Source organism: Psammomys obesus, unplaced genomic scaffold (genome assembly GCF_907164565.1).
Source record: "Psammomys obesus unplaced genomic scaffold, mPsaObe1.curated_primary_1811, whole genome shotgun sequence".
Classification (NCBI taxonomy): domain Eukaryota; kingdom Metazoa; phylum Chordata; class Mammalia; order Rodentia; family Muridae; genus Psammomys; species Psammomys obesus.
The window spans coordinates 5290800-5315097 of record NW_026591711.1 but is presented as its reverse complement, the minus strand read 5'-3'; the positions used below and the strand labels follow the sequence as shown (position 1 = coordinate 5315097).

The 24298-nt window shown below is 43.7% G+C and overlaps 1 protein-coding gene across 1 annotated transcript in view; it reads right to left on the bottom strand.

Moving 5' to 3' along the window:
* Nucleotides 1-2561: 2561 nt before the first annotated feature.
* The window catches only part of Chn2 (chimerin 2), a 265682-nt gene continuing 243945 nt past the window's right edge, over nt 2562-24298 (bottom strand). Inside the window, exons 8-13 of the mRNA XM_055611796.1 lie at nt 15508-15592; nt 11553-11726; nt 9342-9419; nt 8048-8185; nt 6198-6303; nt 2562-4245 (exon numbers count right to left, since the gene is read on the bottom strand). Coding sequence (XP_055467771.1) covers nt 4074-4245; nt 6198-6303; nt 8048-8185; nt 9342-9419; nt 11553-11726; nt 15508-15592 — 753 coding nt within the window. The 3' untranslated portion in view covers nt 2562-4073. The remainder of the gene's footprint in view (nt 4246-6197; nt 6304-8047; nt 8186-9341; nt 9420-11552; nt 11727-15507; nt 15593-24298) is intronic.

Below are 24298 nucleotides of genomic sequence, written 5' to 3'. Positions count from 1 at the left end.
AAGTCCTCTTTTTTTTGTAGTAAATTAAAAAAAAAAAAGAATGTTGGGTTATATAATGTTTATTAGTAGCCCTAAAACTATCATGGTGGTATTATCTAACCTGCTATCACAAATCATAAAACACAGACACCTGCTAGATCTTATAATTGCCTTATTTACCTTAGGCTAGGCAGATAGTTCATCTAAGCTGCCTCAATATCCTTACCATCCATCTCCCAGCCCCCATCCAATGCTGTCCACCTTAATCAGCCTCATCTTTTCTACCTTCCACACATAATCGCAATATACTTGCTTGTATTTTTCATATTGGTGTTTTTTCCATCCATGCCATTCTTGGAGTCCTTCCTCCAGGCTCACGTTGTTCCTTCTCCATATTAACCCATGAGGGTGTCCTCCTCTCTCCTCTCTTCCCGTCCATCCGTTTCCCGTGAGGAACCCCATTTTGCCCTGCCTAGGTATAGGTCATTTAATCAGCCAATAAGGTAGGTTTATATAACAAGGATAGGTATACCCAGATCTTGAGGCCAGTAACATGCATCAGACCAACCTCTGACATCTTTTATTTTTATTTTATTTGTTTTATGTTTATCACAATTGTGTGTGTATGTATGTGATAGATGAATGTGACATGTGGCCATAGTATGTGTGCGTATGGGAGAGGACAACTTGGCTGAGTCAGTTCTCTTCTTGCACCTTGACATGGGCTCTGGGGCTGGAACTCAAGTTACCAGGAATATGGCAGGAGCCTTTGTATGTGGATCCATCTCATGGGCCTCCTAAGAGCACTTACCAGTGCTGAAAGAATGGCCTGTATCCTAGAAAATAACAACTGAAGAGAAAGTAACGGAAACACCCATGGGAGTTGATAGTGTGAGGTTCAGGGAATAGAGGTATGCTAGTGTTGATTTCTTGGTTTTGCTTGGCATGCCCTGATTTCACAGGACAGTAACATTATGGGAAAATGGTTCATGGCTATTCAAAATGTCTCTAGCATCTTGGCTACTGTTCTGTAGATATAAGACAGGTAGACAACTTAGAGTTTCTTTGAAAAAAATGAGTGAACCCCCCACTCCTTACCTAAGCTGAAAACTTTAGCATGACCAGCCAGACTAAACTCATTTAGTTCTTTTCATGAGATAAGCCCTTCCCTTGCCTCTAGGTCTTCAGAGTAAGCAAAGCTTGATACATGATTGATGGAAGCTAATAAATGTTATATTTTAAAAACTAAAGGCAGCTGGGTGGGGTGGCGCACACCTGTAATCCCAGAATTTAGCAGGCAGAGGCTGGTGGATCTCTACAAGTTCAAGGTCAGCCTGGTATACAAAGTGAGTCCAGGACAGCTAAGGCTACGCAGAGAAATCCTGTCTCAAAAACAAACAAACAAACAAACAAAAACCTAAAGGATATCTCTAAATTGGGTGTTGACAGCGGTGGGGAATGTATAAGCCACCCACATTGGGCCTGCATTTGTGGATAGCCCAAACAGCCTTCAGCTGATGCTGTTTCTTTCTGACACTCTCCCCAGCCCTGCCTCAGCTTCATTGTCCTTTTCCTCTGTTACCTACCTTAACTTATGCACCAGACCCAACCCCCAGTCAAGACCAGAGCTTCTGAAAATCCATTTCCAGAGAAGGGAGAAAGACAGTACCCCCCCCCCCCTTCCACAAATAGTGTGTGGAAAATTTCAAAACCGCTCATTCGTTATGCTTGGTGTTATCCCACTGGAAGAATGCGGAGCCATGTAAGAGGAGCCATATCAGGCTGCCAGATGGTTTGGGTGACAGGCCTGGTGAGCAGGCTACAGATTAAAGCAAGGCCGAGGGGATCAATTGCTAGTATCACCTTTGAGAAAGATTTGAGCGAATCTCCTTACAGCACATGATTGAGCCATGTCCCGACATCCCCGAATATTGCCGACACTTCAACTTAATCCAGAACAAATTCTTTTCTCCTCATGTTTCTTTCCTCCCTACTGCCATATGATGACCTTCCTCCCCTCAAGCCACTCCTAAAATGATAATGAGAAAAATCCATGACTGGCACTTTAGGACACAGTCCTCACCAATGTCAGAGTCTGAATGTTACTGCCACATTTCCCGAGACAAACTCAATGGTCAGCCTCCCTCATCTGCATCCCACCTCCTGGTCCTGCCAATCAGATCTGGCAACCAGCTACTCAGTGTAGAATCATCTTGGGGCTTTCTGACTCCAAAATCCCTGCCCTTTGTTCAAGTCCTAGCATCATTTCCCCAAAGGTCTTTACTGTTACATAGGGGTAGGGGGGCCCCAGGTGCATTTGGCCTTTCAGAAGCAAAAAAGTCTTTACCTCCCAGTGGGCTGCCTCCCAGTATATGGTGGAACAGGTTGCCTAGGTAATGTGGGGATGCTTTGGGGGTCACCCAGGTGAACTGTGAGTGCTTTGGAGTGGCTCAGGTGAAATGGGGACTCTTCTCATCTTGTAGTTTGGAAAGATAGAATCCACTGTCAAATGTATCTGAAAACAAGGTTTTGAAGTGACTCATCCTCTTCCCCAAATACCACTCCCTTAACACACTCCAAAATGGTGGACAGGAGCATTTAATACATGGAATGTTTTTTTTTTCCATTACACTGTCATAAATTACAAAGTATTGCTCACTTCACAAAATAAAACCATTTCCAGATTATTATTGACAGTATCAAGAAGTACAGAAGCCGCAACAAACAAATCTGTACAGTTGGGAGGAACGCTGACAGCAGAGAGCAGGCCAAACGGAGCCCCAGATGCCACGGGTCTGCCTGCAGTCTCTACCACCTTGACATGGCAATTCTCTTCTGGGCGCTCCAAGCAAGACTTGTCAGTGCATGGGTCATCTCAGACAACCAAGGGAGAGACACTGCAACTGGCTTTAAAAATCTAGACTTACAGTTTTTTGCTGTTTTAAATATTTTGACTATGTTACAAAATATAGAGATCTTGGTGTGAAAAACTCATGCTAAGATAAATATAACCAACAGGATGGGTCTCTAGCGATAAAATCATGTTAAATTATCTTCCATACAGAACAACTTTTATGAGTGAAAAACATTTGGTTAAAAAAAAAAACCCAACCTTATTTATTCATAAATTAATAATCGGTTTATAAAACAAAAGTAAGGAACAAGATTCGACAATGATCCTGTAGGTTCATGATTCAACAATATGGAAATGTTCTCCATTGACATCAATTTGAAGAACCTGGCTGAGAAGAGGAAGAGTGTGAATTTCCTGTCCTGGCTCAGGGGCATCCAGTGTCCTCAAGCCATTTTACGTAGCTGGACATACTCTGCGTGTTCTAGGACACACATGGGAGATACGGAAAGGCCACGACCATAACATTTTTTTGGGAAGTCATGAAATGCTAACAGAAAGGAAACTTGTGGGTGCTTCAGATCATCCCAGGATCACTATGAACATACACTACACCTCACAGCAGAAAGCCAGAGCTGAGAAGCAGGAACTGTGAAGAGCAGGGGTGTGGGGGAGTGGCGGACTTGCATCAAAGCACTAGTCAGGACAGAGGTATGTCAAGGTGATACTGCCTTCACGGTCAACATTTACCAGGCACGACTGCAAGGAGGGGAGACAAGGTACAGGGCAGTAACCAATGCACTGCATTGAATTCTATTTGCTAAAATAAAATAACATTCTTGCAGCTAAAATAAAATACATTTTACAATATAGGTTTCATTTAACATTTAACATATAGAATTGTCCTTTTTTGAAGGTGGAAAACGCATACTGTACCAAGTACCTTTATGAATTAAGTTCCCTTTTATTACTGATAAGATTGAAGCTTAAAAGTCTACATTTTTTTAATAAGTTAAAGAAAGATTTATTAATCACTCTTTCAGCAAAACAGACATACATACGAGGCACGGCGAAAGACCCAAGGTAAGGGGTTTCCTACCCTCACCCTTGCTCTCACGTGGAGGAGGGAGACACAGTCCCCAACTCTTCAATCCACTGTGGTTCTGCCACTTGTTTGGAAAACAAATCAAGTGTAAGAAACGTTTTTATTCTGTTAGCTCTATCAGCCCATTTTCTTGATGGATTAGAACAAAACGTCTTCGTTTTCTATTAAAATCTGCACGATCAGCTTTTGGTACCGCATGTCATGGAGGGTCGTGAGGGTGCTGTCCTCAGGGGGTCTCATCAGAGTGGGCCCAAACACGATCCCCAGGTTTTCTGCATTCATTAAATTGTCCTTTTCATTCATGGTAACCCTGCAAGGAAAGCACAGAGACCTCATAGATTTGCCGAAGGACTGACATTTTAGCTATACGTATATGTCAAACCCGAGATCATCTTCTGGGGCAGGAGCCTGCAAAAGCAAAGGGACAATAAGAATGGCAGGTAGACATGTTTTAACTGGTAATTTTCTGATCTGTTTTCCTTATTAAGTCATTGATACTGCCTTCATCCAATAGGACTAAGGGACTTACTCAAATCTACTGTAAACATTGTTTAAGCACTGGGAATCTGCCTTTCATAAAGAAACATCCAACTCTTAGTTAGGGAGATATCAGTTTGAAGGGGCAGGAGGTCACTAGCTAACCCATGGTACCCTCATGGGCCTCATATGGAAGTCTGGTTTTTGTCACCATTTCCTACTTGTCTGCATGCTGGAGAGGGGGCTGAGCACAGGCAGGCTTGGTACCACAAGAGAAAGACTGTTTGTAGAACAGGTGGCTATGTGTTTAGGAAAACCCTGGTTATTGTCACAGGGCAGGAGAATGGCTGGAACGGGGCCAGACTGGAGGTTCATTGTTTCTTATGCCTAGTTTCCAAAGGATGAGATACAGAGCAGTCATTATTGCCAGACCAGCATCTAGAGAAAAACCAAAGAGGCTTTAAGGAGGAAATCTAAGTACTAAAGTCGCTTCACTGGTTTCCTTGTGGAATGAATGATGATTTTCCAGGTTCTTCCCTTCAGAAATTTAGTCTTTTAGAATGCTCATCAGAGTTAAAAAGGAGTAAGTTCTACAAAGAAGAATAAACTGTGTTAAAATGTGTTTGGGCTTTGGAGAGACACTATCCCTTGCCCTCTGTTCCCTTGGAGCAGATTCAAATTAGCCACTTAATGTTAAGTTTGGTCAACTCAGTTTGAATCATTTTCATGCTGCACAGCTAAAAAGGAATCAGGAAAAAAGTCATTCTTCACATCTCAGTTTAGAACAGGCTTCATCAGATTGGCCTATGAGGCATTTTTTTTTTATTGACATTGGAGGGCCCCTCCCACTGTGGGCTTTAGCATCCTGAGCCTGTGGTCCTGGGTTATATAGTAAATAGCCTGAGGAAACCATGTAGAACAAACTAATAAACAGAATTCCTTTATTGCCTCTGCTTCAGCTCCTGCCTCCAGGTTCCTGCCTTGAGTTCCTGCCCTGACTTCTCTCAATCATGGACTATGGCATAGAAATGTAAGCAAAATAAAACCTATCCCCCCCCCCCCCAGGGGTTTTGGTCATGGCCTTTACCTCAGCCATAGGAACCAAACTAGGACAGAAGTGAGAACCTGAGATTGCAGTGTTGTCATGATAGTCCCAACCATGTTGTTTTTCTGAGGTTTGTGGAGTGCTTGGAATTTTGGGCTGGAAAAGCCATTAGTGGTCAAAGCTTAATGGGGTGTTCTGTGTGATCTTGGAAGACAAGAATGCTGAGAGCAATGCAAATGACGGAGGCCTGGCTTGTGATGTTTCAGAAGGAAGCAAAGACTGTCTCAGGCTGAGGTGAAGAATCAGCTGTGATTAAGAAGGGGCCAGCACTACTGAAGTGAAACCTTTGCTTTTTGGAACAATTGATACTGATCAGTTGAGGCTGAAGAATCAGCTATGATTAAGAAAATAGCATAATTGAGGTGTACTTCTGAGGGGTATTTCCCCAGGCTCAGCATACAGAAGCTGTGGTCCAGAGGGAGCCAAGGCTATATCTCCTGCTGACAGCCATAACTGGCAATGGAAAAGTTGTTAGCCTTCCTTCCTCTCTGGAATAGACAGAGGCCCCTGTCTATTCCAGGGAATAGCACTGCCTTTCGTGGGCATCTCCAATCACAGGTTCTAGAATCCATACACACAGCTCTAATCCAAGAGCTACTCTGTGTACTTCCCATGCGGTATCTTAATGCCTTCCTGCCCTGGGCAGATGAGGGGTGTCAGGGATGGAGGTGTTGGCTTACTTTTTGAGATGGATCATCAGGTAGCGCAGGGTCTCATAGTGTGCAGGAGGCAGCAGCATCAGGACCTCATGGACAGCTTCCAGCCTCTCATCCGCATTGGAGATTTCTACAAAGAGCACACAATCAGCAATCTGTACACCAACCACCCAGAGGGCTTCTGAGAGGTCTGTCTTCCTTGTCTTTGTTGCAAATGGGGCATCTAACAAATTTGGAAAATCTCAGATACTCTTTCACTCAGTTGTGTCCTGTCTCATTTCAGAAAGAGCTGAGGTTGACAACTGAATATGTAAATGACCACCTGTGGAGCAGGTGGCTGCTGTACTTACCACCCAGGTAGCAAGGGTCCTGTGGAATTCCTAACTCTGGTATTATATGCACTCTGTGGTGCCCTTCCTGAGACCCTGCTTCGTTGAAGTATCAAAGCTCTGATTGCCTTTGTATCATGTGGCAGGATGCCCTGGAAGCTGTCTCATGACTCTTTCCTTCTGAGACCTCCATATCAAATACATTTTTCAGTGCAAGGACATTAGCAGGTAGGCCAGACAACAATGCCATCAATGAAGGCACTTTGACAAAGGCATTGCAAGGGTTAACCTCATGTGCAGCCCAGGTTAGGAAGCAGATACTAGGAACATTAACAATGGAAGGAAGAGTGTGTGGACACTGGGCCACTGATAGGTGTTGGCAGGAAGTCAGGGAAAGCCCTCCTGCCATCCCTCCTGGGAGAGTAGCGTCCAGCTGCTAGAATCTCCTCTACCTAGGATCAACAGAACCCAGGAAGGGGTGGTCTTGTTAGCAAGAAAGACCACAGCTCATCTGGAAAATACACTGTACATGGATGTGAGCAAGACCTTGCTTCCTCCTGTCCGACATCTTATACATTATGCCGAAACCTTTAAGGATACATAATATCCCAAGGAGCCAAAAGAAGTTCCTGCAAGAAGGCCTGGCTTCTCTCCGCTGCACCTCAGCATCTGAGTTCCTCCCGCTTCGTCACTGCTTGTGACAAAGTGTGGCCCCTTCTCTTGACATACCTTGACTCGTCCTCTCCCAAGAGCAGCGGGCCCAGTTGGCCAACACTGGCTAAGGATGAGGTCTTCTGCTGATGGAAGCCAAATGCTGACGGTTCCCTCATGGGCATGTCAGGTCAGTTCTCCATGCTAGCTTTCTACCCTCTAACATCAGTTTTTAATCTTTACTTCACGGGATAGATTAAGAAGATTTAACTAGAAGATGTTAACAAGTGGTCCCAGCATAGAGCATGTGACACAGCAAATACTGTGTGCTCTTGGCTAGCTATCATTTTAATACACGTCTATCTTTTTAACACAAGATCTGACTACATAACCCAGAGTGGCCTTGATCTCTAGATCCTCCCAACTCTGCCTCCTTAAACACTAGGATTATGCAGTGCTCTACAGCTGGCTGCTTCTATTAACCGTGAAGGGCATAAGCAGGAAAAGCTTGGATGTGGTTTCAGTTGATCCACAATGCGACATTGCACAATGGATAGCAACGGTTTACATGTCTGTCTTTGGTAAACACTGATTTTTTTTAATTACTATTACAAAAGTTTTTCTGATATTTTCAGCAAATATCAGAACTGATCTGCCTGTGCTAGTGTCCAGGACACAGGGAGACCCGATGAGGGACAGAGCTGCCTGATTCTCAGCTTCTGCCTGCAGAGCTGGGTGAGTATGGACTCGGAGCACCTGGTATCTGAGTGCTACCTGGGTTTCTATTTGCTAAACTTCTGTGCCCCCATCTTGACAAAGCCAACACTCATGAAAATCTTGAAGGAGTTCTGAGCTTTAATTTTCCTGAGATTAAGAGTAGTCCTCTGTACTTACTCGCTGCCTCTATAAATTTGGAATAGGTGTCATATGTGATGACGGGAATGGGTAGGTCTCTGAAGTACAGTTTCAGGGCTCCAGTGATGATGTTTATGTCTGGGTAGATGTTAGCAGAGATATCCGCCTTTTCACCATCTGAAAAACAGTTAATGGTCCAAGTCTCAATGAGATCTTATCTCACCAAGTTAAAGAAGGCACAGGGAAAGGGAGACCAGCATAGGCTGTGTTCTGGCAAGCCTCGGGGTCTCTCTCTCAGCCTCTAACTCTGTTAAGAAACTTGTGGCAACGGAAGGAAGCTCCGTGAGAGAGGTACAGGTGACAGAGAGAGTTCAGACAAGAGTGCAGCAGGGCGGAGGGGAAGCACCTCTCTGAGTCTCCGCCCTGCTAACCGCCCAACAGAAACTTATCACAGTAATTTCTATTGCAGATACAATGCTTCACAACGGGGCAACAACCTGATACGAAATGACACACGATGATACACATGCACGATGTCATAATAAAACTAGTTATTTTGTGGCTGTACAACTTTTAAAACTCTCTGTGCTGTCTTTGCCTGTGTTCTTTGGCCCTGGACTAGAACGTCATATACATAACTAATCTTCCCAGAACTTTGAAGTATTATACATACACATGTATGTATATTATTTAAATTACATTTATTTTTTTAGGGAGGCTGGCTGTGCCATGGCAGAGGGAAACTTGTAGGAGTTGGTTGTCTCTCCATTATGTGGGCTTAGAGGTTGGCACATTAGTTGTAAGGTTTGGTGGTAAACACTCACTCACTGAGCCAATTTTTTTTTAACTTTAAAGTTTAAAATTAAAGTCATTTAAAATCATTTTTTAACTTTAAAATTTTACCATTGGTATTAATCCATTTCACCTAACACAGATCATGAGATTATTGTGGATAAATGCTGTTCAATCATCTGGAGATTACTAATATATTTTATGTGGTTAATGTAAAAGCATATATGCCTTAGCAAATTTGGTTCCAAGTTTGTAAAAGAAGCTATGAAATAGCTAAAAGCACAAACCAAGATAGCAAATGCATAGTGGACAAGACAGACTATTGAACAACATGATCTTTCACACACTCTTCCTCATGAGGTGACCTGCCCACAGTCTAAGCAAACGGTTCTCCCAGAGAATTCCGAGTCATGGTGCTTCTGGTTTCCGAAGAATGACTCTCAGTAATTCCCGGACCCCACTTCCACTCTAAGTAAGCTCCTGCTCCAGCACAGAGGGCACCTGGAGCAGCCATGTTGCACTAGAAACAGTTCACACTCACCTCTGTCAAATGCCATCTTGACATCTTCAATGTGTTCTGTGAACCCGGAGACTCTGTAGAGGCCTTCTGACTTTAATCCTGCAGGGCAGCAAGGGGAGACTTTAGCTTTGATTTTCCCCACGGCATCTCATAAAGCCATTTTAATTTTATACCTGCACTGAGCGCCGCTAGGAACTGAGCAGATCTGGTTAGTGATCTGATGGCTGCCACCTGTCCTGCTGTCCAAGAACCTGGGCTTTTCCTACCAATCTCCACAGGAGACTCTCTTCATCTGTGTGTTGGAGACGGGCATCTTAGCAAAGATCGGGTCTTCTTCCTGCCTGGTGGCAGAGTAAGCTAAGGTATGAGAGTCTCCCTAACTACCTCTGTTTCTCAGACTGCTGCACACCTCTTTCAACCGTGCAGGCAGGACTTGGCTTTCTCCCTGCTTACCCTGGCTCTTTAGAGACATTTAAACGTTATAGCCTTTCATGTTTAATCATAAATACGACAATATGCTAACTTACTAAGTGTGTATGACTTATTCTGCCTTCCGATAGCTAATCATATAAACAGACATGGTAAAGTTAAATTATATTGAATGGTCTGAAAACATAGTCAACTGTAAGAAAGAGAATATGTTTCTGCCTGTTTGAGTATAATGATGTTTTGGACACACACTAAAACCTAGCTTCTTCTCCTATAGCCAGTGGGTATCACATAAGATGAAAATAGCAGGATTAGAGGATCAAGTTTCATATTCCATATGCCAAAACTGAACTGGTGTCAAAACTGTACTATAGCAAAGAATAAAGAGTATACTCTGTCAAACTCTTGATAACTAACGTGCTTTTCTGGTTCTCATTTTTCACTTTTAGGGCATAAGCAACATCTGCCACATTCCAGAGTCTGTACTGAACACAAGGGATGGGTGTGTCTACTCTTCCTGGGGCCATGGCAGCCATGCTCAATCTTATGAGGCTCTCGTATGGCAGGCATGCTTAATTAACCTCGTCTCTGTTTCATTACCTACTGCTGAAATTGCCGCTCTTGATGACCTAGAAGTGATCCATAGGCTAAACCCTGGGTAGCACTCTGTTCGAGGCGGTACATGCAAGCTCATCTCAGCACCAGACATTGAGGTCGGCTGACAAGAGTACTCAGTGGGCATACAGCCCATCATCTTATACAGTACCTCTGGGGGGACCCTTCCCCCAACCCCGGAAGCTGATCACTGAAGGCAGCTGGAGTTTGTAGAGCCCCAGAGGCTGCCAAGGCACCCTCTAGTACTTGTTTTTCTATTCCTCTACTCTAACGGAACATTTGATGTCGAAACAACATCCACTGCGGTGGCCCTTCACTTCACCGTGTTTGGTGTGTTTGTTTTGCGGACTGCAGACACGATGTGACCAGCCACCCACAATCCTCCTGCCATGCTTTTCTAGGATGAACTATACTCTCAAACTGTGAGCCAAAAGAAATGCTTCCTTCCTCCACTTGCTGTTGTCTGGTACTTGGCTACAGCGATGAGAAACGTAACTAATCTAGTTGGTCATGCAAATAAAGTGGAAAGAAATAGCACAAGTCATGTAGGCTGGGCATGTGCCAGGTCCCTCATGTGCATAGGCCTGCCTGTGTTCATCCTCAGCACCATCTTCTGGGGCTCACCTGATTTCACTCATTTTACAGAGGAGGAAACATTTTTTTTTTTAAAGGGAACATACCCCATGTTTAAAGCACTCAAACAAGACAAAGACACCTTTCTCTGGGACCTGTGGTGTTTTGGGTACAACCATGTCTTTATTTGTCCCCCTGATTCTCCTCTCCGATCTATAGTGTGGATTCTTGAGGTTGAGAATGGAGACTTTTGTATCATCAATATCTAGCCTGTAGTAAATCCTCCCCAAATATTTGGAGAATGTGGAGACTCCTGGCTTATATAGGAATATATAGGACTCCTGGCTTATATAGGAATGGAAATTGATATTATTGGTTGGCTATGGTATATTTATCTGTATGGATGTACAAGGCAGTGTCCTAACAGGGTTAGTAAAGTGAGTCAGTTTCCTCAACAAAATAAAAAAAACAAGTCAACATAATATAATATAATATATAATATAATATAATATAATATAATATAATATAATATAATATAATATAATATAATATAATATAATATAATATAATATAATATAATATCATAAATATAATGGTAGAGATTATTTTCCAAACCTCTTGCTTCAATTTCCCGAATACATATGTCTACCACCATGGGTCTCTGAGTGTTGTGAGCTTTTACAAGCGTGGTGAGGTCACAGCAATACACTTTCTTGATCCTCTTGAGATCAGGTTGGCAATCGTTGGGGACATGCTTGGAACACTGTTTGTGAACGTTTAACCCACAATCTGTGAACAAAGAAGCCACGTTAGCCTTGCTCGGTCTCTTTGTCAAATTCCAAGACAAACCACGTGCTGCCAGAATACATACTACAGCACCCAAGGGTTCAATGGGCTTTCCTGGAATGTCCACCCTGTCAAGAGATCGCACTTTCCACCAGATGAGCATGAGATTCGCCGTGACTCTTTGAAGCCTTATATGACTGCACTATCCTTGTGACTCTATCTTCTAGACAAGAAGAACTAAATACCCTGCCGAGACAGTCAGATCACTAGCCTGGTTGCTAGCAGGCTTTCCACAGTGAGATCTGGGACCCAGGTTTGCAGAGTTAGTCATGGCTCATTAAGAGCACCGAGGCTCCTTTTAGGCTGTGCCGTTAGGTCTTTGATATTCTTTTGTGGGACAGAGTCACTGTGTCTGCAGGTTGTCTGATCTTTGATTTGAAGAGTTCCTGACTTGTATTTGTTCTGCCTTTCCTGGAGAGCGGCCTGTAGTTTCTAACCCCTCTCTTCTTGCTGGCAGTTGGAGGGGGCCTTTCCTCTTCCGCCTGCTGTACTGGGACATAGTGGAAGTGACGTTTAACTGTGCTCTGGCGGGAGTATCCAAGAGCTGATATTTGACGACAACGCCTTGTAATGTGATGATTACAGTAATTATTTATAAAGCATATATCCAGAGCCAAAGCTGAAAAGGTGCTTTTAAGTTCAATGCACAAATTAAAAGGCTTGTTAGCAGTTGGCATCCACCAACGAACTTTCTGGACAATTACGGGACCCAGTTTGCATTCTGGAAGATGAAAGTTTAATGCCAAGGTTGCTGAATGTGAATGTGCTATGCACTTAAGAGTGTCTTCGAATATTGCTTTTCCTAGGTGTAAAAAAAAAATTTTCCGTACATTATAATACATGCACAATAATGAATATCGGGGCCAGCTGCTTTACACAGAGTCAGCCACTGCACAGGTCTGAGGGCAGCAGACCTCTATGCAGCCAGCAGTGGAGATTTCCAGGTAGTGTCTCCTGGCTGAGTTCTGTGCTCTTCCTTTCAAAGGAAAAGTTCTAACAGACTTAGCTTAATCAGCGTATGGAATTTAACTAGATCCAAGTACAGTTCAGTTTCCTTTTGGTGGAGCTACTTAGCAGATGTAAATTTGGACTTGGTTAAGCAGAACTTGGTTTTCTTCCTGGAGTCCTGGTTTATCACACTAGTACCAGCTGATCATGAAGATCAAATAGATATACAGTGTCTCTAGGCTAGTACTAAGTACAGCAGACAAAGGGATAGGAGACACGGAGGCCTGCCCGGTTGTTCTCACATTAGTGAATTTTACTGCATCTCATAAACTTATGTTTTTTTTTGTTGTTGTTGTTGTTAAATTATAGCAAAATATACATAGGGTATAGTTACTGTCTTAACTATTAAATTTTTATTTATTTGTTTGTTTCTTAATTGGAAACAGGGTTTCATTGTGTATCCCTGGCTGGTCTGGAACTCACAATGCTTTTGCATTTGAAAGTAAGGAGTTCAGTGCCATTAAAAACATTGTTGCTTATCTATAGCCACCACCCGCCTCGAAAGCTTGTTTGTTCCTGCAAAACTACAACCTGATGCCCACTAAATAGTAAACATATACCCACACATACGCACGCACCAGCCCCCAGGAGACCTTTCTGGAAGTGAATTTGCTGGTTTTAGGTACTTTATAGGAGCAGATTTATGCCAGATTTGTAATTTTGTGAATGAATTATTATACTGATCATCTGGTCCTTCTACGCTCATCCATGTTGTGGCGTACATCAGGATTCACTCAGGCACCCTGGACTCACTCACCGACTCTCTGGCAGTGACAGCCAATGTGTCCTACCTAGATTCTAACAGCTGTATTCCTTTGCGCTTTGCTTGGGCTTCCTGCCTTTTATAAGACAGGTCAACGTTCCAGTGCGTGTCTATGCCGCATTACCTGTTCATTCATGAGCTTGAGTTCCACCTACATCAACCAGGAAGAATAACGCTGTCATGAGCTTGGGCCTGTAGGTGTCTGATGCAAATGCTGTCTTTAAACTTTAGGGTTACATAGCAACTCTAGGTTTAATTTTCTTACACACTTAAAGACCCCACTATATTAGGATGCTTTATAGCAGATATAAAAATGCTAAATTTTGTAAACTAATAGAACTCCATTTGCCAAATAAAATCTAGACTGTAAAAAAAAAATTCTGTCTACATCATGGAGAACTGAGGGCTGTTGTGGCACCCTTGACTATCAATGGCTAGTTTTCAGTCTTCCTGTTCTTCAGGGGAAATATTAAATAAAAAAGAAACAATATAACCTTACACTATGGTTCATTTAAAACAAAACAGAAACAGAAACAAACAAACAAACAAACAAAAATCTCCGAACCCTCCCATCCTAGAAAAAGTTGCTGATTACAGCTAACTGGAGCCCAGAGCTTTGTTTCCATAATATTGACTTTGGACCAATTTCCTGCTGAAACTGGATAATATCTGACAAGGGATATTTTGGGTAGGTATAATCTAGACAGACCAAACTAACAGCCACAGAATAATTCAGGTGGCTGAGCCCCACACTCAGGGGCTGAGCTATCAGATACTGGTAAAGCCTTACAGGTCTGTGTTAGAACATCCTGAGGAGGCAGTTTCTGCACTGGGTTTCTATTGGAACCCAGGATGGAAAACGGGAATCACTCACACACCAGTTAGCAATGAATGGGTGTAGCTATGCTGATAGAACGGGAGCTAAGAAATCACCTTCCAGACAGAAAGGAAGACGAAGGATATGTGATCCCATAAACTAAATGGGCAGTATGGGAGGGAGGAACCTTTCAGTGGGAGTCATTAGATGGTTCTATTCGTCGTGTCCTAGAAAGAAGGCAAGCAGCCACAGAGTCTGTGGCATCCCAGCCAACACCAGCGGCAGCTGTTTCTGCTCTCAGCACCAGTGTGTGCCAGGAAAAGCATGGCAGGGCTAGTAAGGAAGCCCGGCTAACAAGTTGATTTGGCAACCCTTTGCGTTTTGTTCAGTGTATCTTAAAAACGATGGGTCTCGTGACATTTGTAGTTAGGATAGGTATCCAACTCAAGATGGCAAACACCCTGGGGTTCAAACTACTTTGAAGTGTATGAAATCAAATGAATATGATCAAAATATTTTGTATAAAACTTTCAAAGAATGAAGAAAAATATTATTAACAAAAGGAAGGGAAGTGATTTCACTATTGAAATAATGGCAAAGTACTGAGTGAGTTCTGGACTCCTACTGCTTCTAAATTAATGTTTCACCATTTGCTATCTGTCAATTAGCCATCACCTAAGGCTCTGTTCTCCTTTTCATTTAATAGGAGTAACCGTATCTTCCTTTGGCTCTGCCGGTGAGGCGGCATGGCATGATGAAGAGTGTTTGGCCTCATGTTTGTGGCTAATGTCCACCAGTGTTCTCTTTCTATGTCCTGCCTTCTATAGTAAATTGGGGTGGGGAAGAGTGTGGCATTTTTGAAATCTATGCAATTCCATTAAAATCTACTTAAACCCTTTTTCTCTTAAGAGCAAGTGGCCATTCGGAGAGGCAGGTGCATTTTTAAAAAGGCATATTTATTTGTTTGGTGATTTTTCATCATTGTATGGACATAAGATCTGTTTCTGTCTAGCAAACAGAACGGTGCCCCCAACAAGCAGAGAGCCAGACTTCTGAGTTCATCTATCCCTGAAGGATGATCACCACTCAGCAGGTGGCACTTTACACAGAAGAAGAGAAGGCAGTTTTGTGTCTACCTGAACACCGGACTCCTTGGGCGATGAGCCCCCACATGAAATTGGCACAGTATTCACACCAATGTGGGCCCCGGAACGTGTGGACCTATGAGCCGAACAGAGAGCACAGAAGCGTCAATCACAGGGAGGCATCAAACATGGACCAAACAGGAGCCTCGGCAGCAGTGAGCCGTCCATGGGCCTCTTCCATCCGGTGTGGCAGAGTTGCAAACTGGTCTGGAAGGAACAGAGACAGGCTTTGATCTTTGAAATTCTCCATATTCACCATGTCCTGGCCAGAGCAGAATGTAGAGGAACAGTGAGGTTACAGAGATATACACTCAGGTGTTGAATGAGACTTACACCCCACACAAGGCTGTGGGAGTGCAAACCCAAGATAGCCTAAGCTGGCTGCTAGGTCGCTCCATCCTGCATTTAGCTCAGCAAGTTGTTTTGGGCAGAAGAACTCAATTACTGTGTACTCCCGACTCAAGCTGTTCCATCTAGGTGTAGAATTTCCAGCCAGACATAAATAATCCATGGTTATGGGATAATTAAAGGGTTCCAAGGCTTTGAGCCACTTCCAGAAAAACTCATTTTAAAAAAAGTAAAGAAGTTGGCTAAAAATGCAGGCTTATGGGCCCCATGAAGTAGCTTTTCCTAGGAACAGGTGCTATATCCCACCAGCCTGGCAATGGCTTTCAGGTTTAGTAAATTAGAAGGTTTCTCCTGGCTGGCTGGAGTGCTGGTCTTATTGGTCAATGTCTCAGCCAGCTGTTAAATATTTTAAATGCTACAAAGTATGCAGGACAGCTGAGTTATAATTGCCTTTCGGGTATTTTAGCTCATCCAGTTGCCCAGTAAATTGTTTCTGTTTTGGAAAATGGTGGGGAAGTGTGGCTATGGCCATATCATCCTGAACATGCCCGACCTCATCTGATCTTGGAAGCTAAATGAAGAAGTGCTCTGTTTGGGTATGATCCTAACCCATGACAAAGCACTCCTTGTAGGAATGAGGAGAATCCAAGAGGCCCTTGCATTTTCAGAGGCCCAAATGCCACGATTCATTTTTAGGCCCACTGAAACAGAAATGCGGACTAAAAGAGCTCTTGAGGAAAATGAGCTACCAAGAGCTGAATCCAACAACCATTAATGCTTTACTAGAAAAGTGCTAAAGGTGCCAGTTAATTTTAGCAGTAAAGTTGATTATTAATATACTACTGAAATTGCACCGTAAGGCAAATAATGTATAAGAAAGAAGAAAAGTGAAAGAGACTACAGAAGAAAGGTGGAGCCAGAATGGGAGGTCGGGGAAGAGTAGTCCTGGAAGGTAGCTCAGAGATGAAGAATAGCTGGTTGTCTAGAGGGAGGGCAGGGAACAGTCTGAGTAGAAGGAATTATAGAGACTTCGTAGGAATAAAAGAGCTTGGTGTTGCCTAGGCTACTCAAGACTGATTGGCTAGAATGGAGAGGAATGGGAGATGATGGGGAAGACAGGAAAAGGAAAGCCATAGGGATGCCTCAGACTTTCTTTGTGATACAGATTTGGATTAGGCTCAACAAGGCATTCCTGGAGGATTATTCTGAACCAGTGTTGAACGTGGGTGAGAGAGTAGTTGAGGGATGATACAGGCTAAAAGCAGGATGCTGACAGGAGAAGCCTTAGGGGCCTCCTGCATTAAGGTATACTTTGAAGACAAAATTTATACAACCTGACAGTAGAATGCACTGGGTCTTAGAGAGACAGAGACAGATACATACACACACACACACACACACACACACACACAACACACACACACATGTGTGTGTGTGTTATGAATGATCCCTGGTTTCCCTCTTAGGAACATGTGTGTGTGTGTTATGAATGATCCCTGGTTTCCCTCTTAGGAACCAGGTGGATGGTGATAACCTTGAAGATACTCTCATGAGGAGAAGTTTAGAGATCAGCTTAGAGCAGGCTAAAAGTAATGCTCTGATGCCAAAGTGTTAGTTCAAGCAGGAAGTCACATGAACTTGGTGGCTTAGAGGAGTGGGGGTTGTATGTATGCATGTGGCCATCCTTGAAGAAATAGATGGGGTGTTTTAAATTGGGAAAACAGGCTAAAAAAGTGTCAGGGATAGAGCGCAGAAAGCAAAAAGAGAGAGCGCATGTCTGGGCCTCCATTCTCCACGACTTAAGACTAAGAGAGCAAAGCATTTCTGAAGCCAGCAGGTGAAGACTTTTGGGGAAGAGGTGAGTCACCATGTTGAATGCTGGTAAGATGACCTATTGGGGTGTCGACTTAGGCACAGGGAAGTCATTGGAGATCTTGTCAGGAACAGGCTCTTTGGAGACTGAACCCAGATTTAAGGATTCAATCTGAACTGAAGAACAAATGGAAAATAAGGAACTAGAGAAAAACGTAGGAAAATACTTGAAGGTGCTTGGCTAGCCAGGCCTGGTGGCTCATAGGGGCTGACAAAGAAGAACTGAAAGTTTAAGGCTTATCTGGGCAACAGCAAGGCCATATCTAAAAAGCAAAAAGAACTCCCCCCTACATCCAGTTCTGTCCATATGTGCATGGGACAGGGCCATCCATGGAGTATGGGAAATCTACCAGTGGCCACACTTAAAAAATAATGATTCTCTTACTCCCACTAGTTATAAGCTGTCAATATTCCTCAGTGAGGGGTTTATATGGTCATTTCATGCCTGTATAAATTTCTCAGGAATAAAGAAAATGATAATATCCCCCAAAAGCATGGCAAGAACTAATGTATGAAAAGCAAAAGATGTCCCAGGACGTAGCTCAGTAACATACGCTTGTTTAGCACGCACAGGGCCTTAGTTCTAGTTCCCAATACTACAGGAAGTACCACACAGCCACTACAGGAAGTGCCACATAGCCACTACAGGAAGTGGCTAAGATGCCACTCAGAGGAGAGGACAGTACAAGAAAGCTGTGAGCTCAAGAGACAATGTTAAAGGGGGAAGACACCTAGGGCATGTGGAACTGTCAATAGGGTTGATGTCGTAAGTCACTGCAGAGGTAGAACAGGGAAGTACATGCCAAGGCATGATGAACCTGAGAGGCTGAGAGAAGGTGGGATACCGGGAACGGATAGATGCAATACTGAAATATAAAAACAACAGTTTCTAGAGTTAGTAAAAGGCACAAAAACTCCAGATTTAAGAGAAATGAAAAGCCGGGTGCAGTGGCACACATTTGTAATCCCAGCATGCAGAGGCAAGAGGTTCTCTGTGAGTTCGAGGCCAGCCTGGTCTACAAAAGTGAGTCCAGGACAGCCAAGGCTACACAAAGAAACCCTGTCTCAAAAAACCAAACCAAAAACAAACAAAAAAGAAAAGTAAAACAAATAAATAAAACAAATAAAAACGATCTATCTTTCAGTATCCAAGTGGGTTCCTAGTAAGGGGAACAGGGACCGTCTCTGACATGAACTCAGTGGCTGGCTCTTTGACCACCCACTTCGGGGGGGAGGAGGGGAGAGCAGCCTTGCCAGGCCACAGAGTAGGACAATGCAGCCAGTCCTGATGAGACCTAATAGGCTAGGGTCAGATGGAAGGGGAGGAAGACGTCCCCTATCAGTAGACTTGGAGAGGGGCATGGGAGGAGATGAGGGAGGAGGGTAGGATTGGGAGGGAATGAGGGAGAGGGCTATAGCTGAGATACAAAGTGAATAAACTATAATTAATATAAAAATTTAATTAAAAAAAGACATCAATCTCAACATGGATAACAGCAATGTTGCTCAGACCTGAGACCTGAAAATGTAGCAACAAGCAAAACCACTTACCTGGAAAAGGATAACAATTAGGGTGAAGACAGACTTTTTCTTTAGCAAAAATGAGATTATGGATCATAGAATAATTCCATCACACCATGAGCCTAAGTTTCATATCCACTTAATTACAGAGAAGGGTAAAAAGATATTTTCTGATAGACAGTAAGTATTTTTGATCTTCATGCAAAGAATTAAAGGATATGCTTCCATGAGTAACAGGAACCAGAGAAAGAAGTACTAGCCAAGACGCAGTGATGACTGTGAAAAAGAAAATGGGCCGGTCCCCTCAGATCTATCTGCATAAAACATTAACACTAAAAGGACTAATTTTAGTGATTCAGTAATAAGGTGAGAAAGGATTGACTGTAGGAGGAAGTTGAGGCATTCCATGATTCTTACTGTTTTGGGGTGTGAGTAGAGCTATTCATTCACTGAAAAATGTTTTAAGTACTTAGAGACATATTGATTTTTTTTTTTTTGCATACATAGAAAAAAAAAAGGCATGGAATCTGTAAATTAGGAAAAATACACACAAGGAAAAAACAACACACAGATTTGATCAAGCCAGTAAAGAGCAAGAAAAGAGGAAAAGCAATAAACCAGTGAGCATGTATAAAAGTTTATAGTTCTCTAATGACCATACTCAAAAGAAAAACAGATTTTCAGGTGGAATTTAACAAGTATTTACAATAAACACTCTCAGAAAACAATGCCAGAGAAATACTGGAACCAAAAAGATGTGCCTTGCAAATAGCTAGCCAGGTAAACACAATAAATCAGATATACCTTATTTTGCCTGTCAAGTAATAAAAAGAGCCTTTAGTAAATTTTACCAGAAAGGTATAACTACTTTGAGCTTACATGTATATGATAACAAAATTTCAAAAATTTGAAGTAAACATGGGAAAAGCTGACAATTCCACCACTATAATTCCATCAAATAAAACTGATAAGTAGATGCTATTATAGGAAAGGGGACACACTTTAAAGCACACACACACAGACACACACACACACACACACACACACACCATTTACAAAAGCCGACTGCTAACTATAATACGAGCAGATCAAAAGCAGTAACATCACCGGCAGTGTACTGTGCACAAGTTTTGGCACACAGCGGTGACGGGTGTAGCTTAGAATGGCAGGCTGCTCACTTCGTGCCGGGGCGGGGGCTGACAGAGCGAGCGACGAGGGGCACCCTGCCACATTCACCTGTGACCTTCCCATCGCCTCATCATTTCAGTGTTTGTTTAGTTTACACGCACATCGCCGGCCCTATCATGGTATATACAAAGTTGAGAGACGTCCGAGAAGCAAACGTACGTTGTAACCAAGGACCTTGTCATCTATAAGCATAAATAGGCAACAAAAATGACTGTGTTGCCAGGTGACGTACTTGGACAGGTAAGACATTCCAAGCCAGGATAATGGAGAGAATGACAAATTATTGCAAGAAAGAAGAGGAAAGTGAGTGTGCAGGGTTTTGGTGGGCAGATAAGAGTTCACCAGACTGGAGCAGAGAGTGGGAGGGAACACTGCTGCTGACTGGGGAGCGGATGACAATATTCCAAGATGAGGCAGCATGGTGGGAGGCCTAGGGATGGGCTTGGGTGTTGAAACATCCTGTGAGGGTTGTAAAGAGAGGGACGATCCAAAGCAAACTGAAGCTTATCCAATGTATCTGGAACCTTGCTGGGACAAAAGTCAAAATGCAAGATTCAGTGCCTACGAAAGCAGTCTCAGTGTTTATTGCACAGAGATCAGGACCCGACTACCAAGCACTTCCAGAAATGAGGGGCTGCTCATCACACAGTTGTAAGCTTCACGTCTGCCTGCAGTTGACAAAGCCACCCAGCCCATCAGAACTGCAAACAGGGCTTATCGCCTCGGCCTTTCCTAACAGGAGTCCAAACAAATGCAGGTAGATCCCACAAGGAAAAAGTGACTTTCTGTCTCTGCCCAGTCCCACACAAGTAAAACAAAATCCGAACGAGGGGGAATGTGAGTTAGACAAACATTATCTTAGGCCCACTGCCCAATTTCCTTTTGAGGATGGGCCACTGTTTATTTTTGTGGCTGGTGTGTTATTCTGTTTTCTTTTGGAACCCGAGGAGAGCACGGATGCCAGCATATGTTGAAGGTGTGCTCTGAGTCATGCTGTTTGGGGTTGGTGCCATCTGCCATCTCAGTGAAAGACCCTACAACTTAAAAAAGTCACCAATCAGTCCTTTCTAGTCTCTGACATCTATTGATTTTCAAAAATATCTTTTAAAGAGAAAGAACATTTTGTAAACTTGAGGGCAGTAACTAAAATACCCCAGACAGGAAGAAAATACTCCAGACAGGAAAAATGTTTGTCCAAGACTATTATACTGGGCCTGGTCTGCCTGGAATTTAAAAACCACAACAAACAACAAGATGGTATTACCAGATATAAGATACATTTGACAAATGGTCCAGGAATGGGCACTGAATAAAAACAAAGAGGAAGAAGAGTTGTCAAGAAAGGCACAGGCAGACAGCAGGCATCCCCACTTGGCCCTCTCAAGATGAACGGGATGTTATTGTCTCATATTTGCTGAATCTGGAAGGCAGGTCTCTCCAGTGTTTTTGAAGTAAATGTTTTGAGGGGCCAGTGTAGATATCACCCGAACATAGAATCAACTCGCCCAGAATCCAGCTGTAAGCAGATGCTATTTAAGATGTGCTGTGGTGAGGGGTTTTTAATTTTTTCTTATCAGTTCATATCAGGATTTCTCACCTTGTTAACATTTCTGGGCTAGGAAATTCTTGGTTGTGGAGGCAACTGTCTTGGGCATTACAGAGATTCCCCCTCTCCACGACCACGCCTAGCATCCCTGGCTGTCTACATACCAGAGTCTTACAGTATCCCTCAAAGGATGGATCCTATATGTTAGCAGACATTGCCAACTGCTTCCTGGTGGGGGGCAATCAACCTCGGTTGAGTTCCGTGATACAGAACAAAACCATTTGCTTCAGCTTATCAGTTCTATCATCCATATTAAAAACAAGAGCTTTGTTCTTTCATTTTACTTGGAAAAGAACCACAAGACTAAAGCTACATCCTGGGCTGTTTAATGTGCACAAAACAGTGGCTTGCATTTGGCAAGACTCAAGTGTCTGGGTTTTGGAAGTCCAAGGTTCACTGTGGGAGGGGGAGCAAATCAGCCTCAGTTGTCCAGAAGGCCAGCAGCACAGTGGAGGCCTCCAGGTGTCTGTGGAGGATTAGGGCATTTCTCACAATCATGTGACAATGAACTCATGTGAGAAATTAGATTAAACTCTGGGCTTTCCCTTCCAGCAGGAGCAGATGAAATTCTGACCTTGAGGTGAACCTTCTCGGATGTAAGGAGATAGAAGGGAGCTCCACCATCTGTAACACAGACACTTTCTGCTCCCTCAGTAAAGCCTGCAGCACAGGTGCTATGAGAGAGCCCTGTGCTGAGACAGGCTCCAGTGGAGGTACCAACAATCCCTAAAGTCATTTGCCTGGGCATTCGAACAGGATTAAAGATGTGGTTCCCAGGCACAGCTGGGGTAAGCTTATGACAGGCCTTATTGACAATGCTGCTTATGGCAAACTGTAAGCAAGGGCTCAGCTTCATGCTCGTCATCCCAGCAGATTTGGGGTTCCCTGGCCAAGGGAGTCCCTCAGACCCTCCTTAGCAAAGGTGCCAAGGCAGAGCTTAAGTAATTTATACCAAAACACCAAAGCAGGGACAGAGAGGAGGATGATATGTTAGCAGCTGGTCAAGATGCAGGAGCAGGCGCCAGCAGCTACACCTTTGGTAGTGGAGCTATATCATAGAGAAGAAGGGGCTGTGTTCATAAGACATTGCTGGCCACAAAGCCTTTCATACGCCTTCTCCTTGAACTGAGACATTCTTGTGCTAACTTCCCCTCTGGTTCAGATTTACTTCTTCCTGAAGTCTAAAGCCACACCACCCTGAAAATGCTGGATCCTACCTGCTCTCAGGAGCCACGCAGGAGCAGACCTGGTGATTGCTTGGGTAGGAGAAACCTATGCCACCACCCACCCTGCCCACTCCTCATCCCTATGCAGGCAGCATGGTCTCTCCTCCATGCTATAGATAGAGAGATGACTAAGTTGAGCTATGGGGGCTCTCCTGGCCTCTCTGGATGTTATTGGTCCACTTGGGTGTAATGAAAACCCCATCTCCAGACATTGCCAAATGTCCCCTCTGTGGTCAAAAGTGTCCTGGCTGTGAAGCCCTTGGCAGAAGAGTACACTCACTTCTCCCTCCACACTCCTGGCACCTGGCACACAGCCAGCCTGCAGTCTGTACTGGCAGAGGAAGGGCATAGAAATGACTGAACAGCTCCCTTTTCTGGAAAGTTTCAAAAGGAGTCCCCTAGCATGAATCGTAACCACTGGTGCTCACTCTCTAGTCCCAAACAAAACACAAAAGGCTCATTTCTCTGGGTGGAAAGTGCCAGAATCGGGCATTTAGTCATTTAGAATAGTCCTTTTGAATTCCGTGTTCTTCGGATCCAGACAAAGTCCATAAAAAATTAAGAACAGTTAAGACTTGATCGGGTCAGACTCCGTGCTGGTACCTGACACCGGGAGGCTGTGTGGTTGAGCCATGTCATGGTGTGGCGTATTACGGGCACGAGGGTGGGGTTGGCATCAGAGCACGGTCTCTCTCCTGGGCTCTGCTGCTCTGTAGAGGATTTGCCTGGGCAGCGGTGATGGCGTCCTGATACGCACATGCAGAGCTGCTGGATGGGAGACAAAGTCTGCATCCTGCCTTGGCATGAAGGTCCACCTGCGTACGAGAGACCCTTCTCTAGAACTTGTTTCACCTGTGACGGGAATTCCTGCTGTGAACACAGTTCCTCTAGAGCAGTGGTTCTCAACCTTCCTAATGCCATGCCCCTTTAAGACAGTTCCTCATGTTGTGGTGACCACCCCCAACCATACAATTAGTGTTGTTGCTATTTCATAACTGTAATTTTGCTACTGTTGTAAACT